Source organism: Poecilia latipinna, unplaced genomic scaffold (assembly GCF_001443285.1).
Source record: "Poecilia latipinna isolate Pla-1442-1.1 unplaced genomic scaffold, P_latipinna-1.0 Scaffold3274, whole genome shotgun sequence".
NCBI lineage: Eukaryota > Metazoa > Chordata > Actinopteri > Cyprinodontiformes > Poeciliidae > Poecilia > Poecilia latipinna.
Window position 1 is genome coordinate 8,007 of NW_015115890.1, and position 6,417 is coordinate 14,423.

Consider the following 6,417-nt stretch of genomic DNA (forward strand, 5'->3'; position numbering starts at 1 on the left):
CTGCCTCAATGTACTACAAAAACAACCATTATGTTTATTATCCCCTTACTTTAATATAAACATTAATTATATTTTTAGTCAGTTGTTGACCTAAGTAATGTGTCTCTTTGCTCCTTTCAGCTCCACCTCCATCTCCATGTGAGTACAACTTATTATTCATGCTAACACAGCAGAAAGTGTTTTTCTTACCTCAATAAAGAAATGAATTGTTTTATCTACTGATCTCTTGACTCATGTTACTAATATATTTGACATCATTTAGAAAAGCTAATTCTTCCATCTACTTCAACACACTGTTCTGGTTTTAAGACTTTGCTGTGAATTCTCCTTCACAGTGCGGGTGGTGCAGCTTGGCTGAAATATGAGGAATTAAGGGCCAATCGTATATCAACGGCATAACGTCTGACCCTGTCATGCTGCAACAGCCACGCCTTCTCTTTATGCTTTAATGCAAGTGAGACCAACTTGTTATTTGTCTTCTGACACAATATCATCTTGATTAGATCAAAGGGGTCAGAGGTGAAGCTCTCCAAGAAAAAAGCTTGGATGCTGATGTCATCTAAGCATATGATGCTTAGATGACATCAGCATATGACCACATAACATCATCAGGCATCCCGACCTGATGACTCATGCCAAGTTTGACTTGAAATAATGCAATATAATAGAACATAAATATACAGATATAATATGTCAGAGGTTCCCAAACTGTGGGGCGCGCCCCCTAGTGGGGGCACCGTGCCATTGCAGGGGGGCGCGAGAAGCCGTCTGGATGTAAAAAAACAACAAAACAAAACAAACAAAAAAAAACATGAAAGCTGTATGCGCTGGGTTTTTACCTTAGAATGGCCAACTCTCTGTCATTCCTATGTCAATTTGATACAGTAGGGGCTTCAACACTTCCCATATCTGTGTCCTCTGTCACTTTTATCAGCAGTTAAAACTGTTTAATCCGTTGTTAACATGTCGTAACCTGTTTTTCCGAGCCGCCTTTAAATGCAACATGAGCGCTACGACGCTCGCGCTGGGTTTCCACCTGTGAAGGAGACCTGCTGCTGCTGGGCGGAGCTACGTAGGTTTGTGTTAGAATCACGGCAGCAAACCAGCAAAACGCAAAGAACTTTTCATAGTTTTTCCCTCCAAACTAACCGACTGAGTTGAGTAAAGCTGCTGGATGCAGGTAATGTTAGCTAAAAGATGACTAGCTAATGTCAATACATCACCTTAAGCTTAACAAGTAGCTTGTAGGCTACTGATGTTGTCCATGTCCAGCTAAGTACATTCATTTTGCCCCCCAAAAAAGTTAGAAACATTGAGTCTCTAAGAATCCTCCCCCCGCCCCCCCAACGCGCACACACGCGAAAGCTATTTGTAATAAATAGGGAGGGGGGGGGGGGCAGAAAATGTTTGGAAACCGCTGGAGTATGTAGTGCCTACAATAAATAAGAGCTTTTCTCTGAGGAAATTATATGTATTGAGAAACTCTAGTGTTCTAAACTTTAGCTCTTGTATTATAGGCCACACAGCTTTGATTTATCTCTTTTTTGCATGACTTTACATTTTACTGGTATTATGTTTGTATTTGTGAAGCATATTTATGCATTGTATCCCACTCATGTGTTCAACTCATTATGCATATACTTGTTAGATTAGTTGGTCAGAAAAAATCCTGCAGTTGTTGACAAGCTCAGATTTTCTATGTTGCTGCTCTGTCACGTGGAAACTGCGACCTTTTTTCCACTGAGTGCTCTTCTTGTAAATCACGTGGTGGTTTATGAAAGTGAAAGTAAAACAGTGGAAGCACCCTAAAAGAGCCGTTCGCGTTTATCAGCACTGTAACGGTTTTCTCTGCTGCAGCTCGTCTCCTCCTAAGGTAGGTTTCTTTTCCTTATGTTTTATCAGTAACAAAGCAGCTGCACTAAACGACTGGAAAACAAATGAGTCGATTTACAGAGCTCTGACAAACCATTACAGAGAGTTAAGCCGTTTTCGCACTGCAAAGGAACGGAATGGCACGGTTCAAAGTAGGGCCGACCGTGTTTGCATTAGAACTTCTGACCCGGTTCCACCCGACTCCTTGGAACCACAAGAGCTGTAGTTCCAATCGGGCGGTCAAGCGGGGCTGTTTAGGATCAGCCGTTGGTTGTTTTGCAGTCAGATGTTGATCCGGCCTAGCTCTTTTTTTCTGTGTTTACAGAGTATTTCCTGTTACTGTCATGGGAGGTAACTCTTCACAACCATGTAAGTTACATTCTTGTTTGTTTTGGTTGTGACATGTACATTGATTATTTCACTGATTCACTTCACTATATGTTGCATATTTTCAGCAAATTTTATTTTCCCCTTCAAATGAAACTGATCTTGAACATGTTTTTATAGCAGAAAGTGAAATAAAGTTACATGTTAACCATTGAGAATAAACACTGGATCATAGTTAGGGACTGTCTGAAAAGCGTAGCAATGGAAACTGTATTGGAATTATAATTATTGAAATTTTAACTCACTATTTCCTGTGTTGTTTTGTTTAGCTCCTCAATATAAGTACTGTTTCTTCTCTGTATTTTTCATTTTAATGTTTTTCTTTACTCACTTTAGAGTAAAACTGAATCTATTCACCACCACTGCCTCAATGTACTACAGATTTAAGAACACCCATTGTGTTTATTACTTTAACATAAACATTAATTATATTTTTAGTCATTTATGAACCTAAGTAATGTGTCTCTTTGCTCTGTTCAGCTCCACCTCCACCTCCATCTCCACGTGAGTACAACTTATTATTCATGCTGACACAGCAGAAAGTGTTTTTCTTATCTCAATAAAGAAATGAATTGTTTTACTTCAACACACGGTTCTGGTTGTAAGACTTTGCTGTGAATTCTCCTTCACAGTTTTAAGAACGTCATGGAGGGAGATAACTTGGGGGTGAGTAAATGTGCCTTGTTAAGATCTATATCCTGAAGGTGAATTTAGTTTTTTTGGTTCAGCATAATCAGCCATCAAAGCAGTTTCAGCTTACCCTGATAACATAACCAGGTCATTGGTTTAAGTTACATAACATTATTTTTGTTATTGTTTTTTTTTGCCACAGAAATCACAATATGACACATTTCAGGGATTAGACAAGCCCTAATCAGGAAGACTGGGACAATTCAATGTGGGCCTGTTTAAAGTTTGGGAACCAAGCACTGGTTTTCTCTCTCTACATTTCATTGGGCCTGCGATCACGAAGTCAAGGGTGGCAGGCCATTTAACAAAGTCCGTTTCATCTGATTATAATTATATTCCATCCATCTATCCTCTTACACCCTTATCCCAGGAGGGGTGTTGGTGCCTATCTCCAGCGGTCAATGGGTGAGTTGACCGCCGGAGGTCACCAGTCCTTCATGGGGCATAATTATATTCCAGTACCTAAAAATGAGTTTTGACTCGACAGCTACATTTTGACTATCCTGAATTGTACTTTAAGATAATTAGAGATGAAACAAAACAGTTTTTAAGAGGATGTTGCCTACCAGAGATAGTTATTGTTTTTGGAGATGCAACCTGATGTAGCACTTCGGTGCACTTGATTGAAGTAGAAAGACGGGCAGGGAATTAGAAAGAAGAAGCTCTGGAGATCGATGCAGCTAAACGTGTTTGGTCAAATGTAGGCGATGAAATGGGTTCAACTATCCACTGTTCAATCAAGTCGATGAATTGTGTGGCGTTGTGGTGTACAATGTAATGTTGCATAATTTCTATATTTCTATGAAAACACACTCCATAACTTGAACATTTTGTCTTAAATGTTCACTTTACATGTAATATTATAGTTACAAAAGGTGAAAGTGGGCCAGTATGAAATCAACTGCACCCAATTGTTCTTATTTAACTGATATTTAAATGATTCATTAGAGACTTTGGATTCTTAGTAGTTAAATGTGTTTCAGTGGGTAGTTGGCTGAAGCTTATTGTAAACTAACAGAACGTATGTAGTGATTTCCACAACATACTGATCACACAAAGTGAATTGCAGGTCATATTCACCAATTCCCAGTGTTAGAAGTTCACATATTTACTGTACATCAATCTCAGTACCAGGAGGCTGATTGGGGTTCAGGGTCTTGCCTGGAGCCTAGTCAGCTCTGTTTGTCATGGTAAAAACTATTTTCTGAACTTATGATTTCAAATTTTCCATTTTAACAGAGACAACAGGAACGTTCTTCAGTACTTGAAGAATTTTAGGCCTCAAAGTGAGGAGGCAAACCACATCAGAGTCCTGCTGTACGGCCCAGTCGGTGCTGGGAAGTCCAGCTTCATCAACTCTGTCAACAACGTCCTGCAGGGCAGAATGACCCATGAAGCTCTGGCCAGTTCCACAACCTCTGATCAAAGTTTCACCAAGATTGTGAATATAATTCCTTGTTTAATTTTAAAGGCTTATTCACATTTTAGACTTAGAAATATTCCCAGCAACATGGCAGAAAATACACACTTTCTGACACTCAGTGGCTACGAACTTGTAACCACTGACTATAGTTCTGTCTTACTCAGAATTTTATTCAGCAAAAATAAATTTAGGTTGAAAATTAAACTTATTAAAAGTATTTTAAAGCAAGTTTGTAGCTCTTCAATTTGAAATATATCTCAGCAGTTATATATCTGCTGTTTACATAAAACACTGTTTTTGTATTCCAGTATCAAACCTATAAAATCAAGAAAGAAGGCAGAGGAAACTTTTATCCGTTTGTGTTCAATGACATCATGGGTCTGGAGGACGGACATGGAAGAGGAGTCAGAACAGACGACATCAAACTGGCCTTGAAGGGACACGTGAAGGAAGGATATAAGGTATAAATATAGACTTTTCTGCTTTAAAAAGTCCTTCTCCTAAACGCATTATAATTTGTTTGCTTTCTGTGGAAAATAAATTACTGAATATACGTCATATCTTTTTTTCCTCAGTTCAATCCTGTATCTTCTCTTTCTGATGGTGATCCTGGCTACATCTCTTCTCCATCCATCAGTGACAGAGTTCATGTTCTGGTCTGCATCTATGATGCTAATGCGCCACAAATGAATCAGTCTGTTTTACAGAAGATGAGGGAAATCAGAGAAGCAGCCAGTGAGCTGGGTAAGAAACATTCAATATGCATTTATTATTCTGCAGTACAGAAAATATTTTTTGATGTCATCATAAACAACATATAAACATTCTGCACCCAAAACGTTCCCTGTAGATGGGCACCAGCACCCCTCCTGACCCCGCTATGGACAAGGGTGTTAGAAAATGGATGGGTGGATAAATGTTTCATCACACTCCTGTGATAGTTATTTAAATATATTGTTTAAATACATTTGGAGTTTCTTGAGTAACTCCATGCTTAGAGTCTGTATCTCTGTATCCACAGGAATCCCTCAGCTGGCGATTCTCAGCCACGTTGATAAAGCCTGTGGTGAAACAGAAAGAGATCTGAAAAACGTCTACAAGAGCAAACATTTAAAGAGAAAGGTGAGTCAAGGAAAGATTTATTCTAAACAGGACAAAGAAAACCCTAAAAATATACAAAAAGTAAAACAATTATTGTGTTTTATGTAGATGGGTGACTTCAGCTCCAGCCTGGGGATCCCAATGAACTGCATCCTCCCAGTGAAGAACTACAGTCTTGAAATTCAGCTGAATTCAGACATCAACGCTCTGATCCTGAGTGCTCTGAAGCTGATGGTTGACTTTGGAGACGACTATGCCGACAAACTGTGAAGCTGCAGAACAGTGTGTGGAGATGTGCATGAAAATCACAGCAGTAATGTTGGTCATGCGTATCACTATATACTGTAGTTGTTGAGAAGAGCATAGCGGTTGAGCAGGAACCAAGTATGAAGTTTTCTGACCTTTACACATATGTTTCCTGCTTTTCTCTCTCAGCCATTTTCTGTTAAAATAAGCCTTTTGGTGAAATAAGGAATAATTAAAGGGACAATGTGCTTTTACAATTGTAACGTTGGTCAGTCGGGAATAGATTTGCTAAAAATAAACAGTTATCTTAGTTTCACCCTTCACCAATATTCCATTTTATCCATTTTACTTTTCTTGTATATTGATAGAAAAAGCAACACATTTACGCTCATTTTGTTAAATGAACAAACTTTTTGTTACATTAAGTTCTTTTGTATTTTTTTTTTTTAAAAAACGTCAGTCCTCTGGGAAAACATAACATTGTTTTTAGACCTATGATTGAATTGTAATGCGTTTGGTTGATGAATGCATTTACATCCTGCGTATCACTTTCCACTTTGAGAAAAGTCGGCACCAAAGTTTTCACAGCGGTTTCAGGTCAACATTTCACACGTGTTTCTATTGTTGGCTCATTGATCATAGAACATTTGGAAAGCGATCTATAAATGTGTATGATGGTCATAAAACAATGTTACAGT

General features: G+C 38.6%; 1 protein-coding gene across 1 annotated transcript; it reads left to right on the forward strand.

Annotated features, from left to right (window-relative positions):
- The first annotated feature begins 2,629 nt into the window (after positions 1-2,629).
- On the forward strand, positions 2,630-6,405 carry LOC106940546 (interferon-induced protein 44-like). Its single transcript, XM_015023313.1, has 8 exons — positions 2,630-2,657; positions 2,740-2,763; positions 2,892-2,925; positions 4,189-4,390; positions 4,681-4,833; positions 4,948-5,116; positions 5,394-5,494; positions 5,582-6,405. Exons 1-8 carry the CDS (start codon positions 2,630-2,632, stop codon positions 5,741-5,743), a joined length of 873 nt encoding a protein of 290 aa, XP_014878799.1. The 3' UTR covers positions 5,744-6,405.
- The last annotated feature ends 12 nt before the right edge of the window (positions 6,406-6,417 follow it).

Bases quoted from the DNA above. Each gene is read 5' to 3' on its own strand.
- LOC106940546 (XM_015023313.1), top strand. From the start codon at position 2,630: ATGTACTACAGATTTAAGAACACCCATT. The intron at 4,391-4,680 runs GTGAATATAATT...TTTGTATTCCAG, and splicing joins ATCAAAGTTTCACCAAGATT to TATCAAACCTATAAAATCAA. The intron at 5,495-5,581 runs GTGAGTCAAGGA...TGTTTTATGTAG, and splicing joins GCAAACATTTAAAGAGAAAG to ATGGGTGACTTCAGCTCCAG.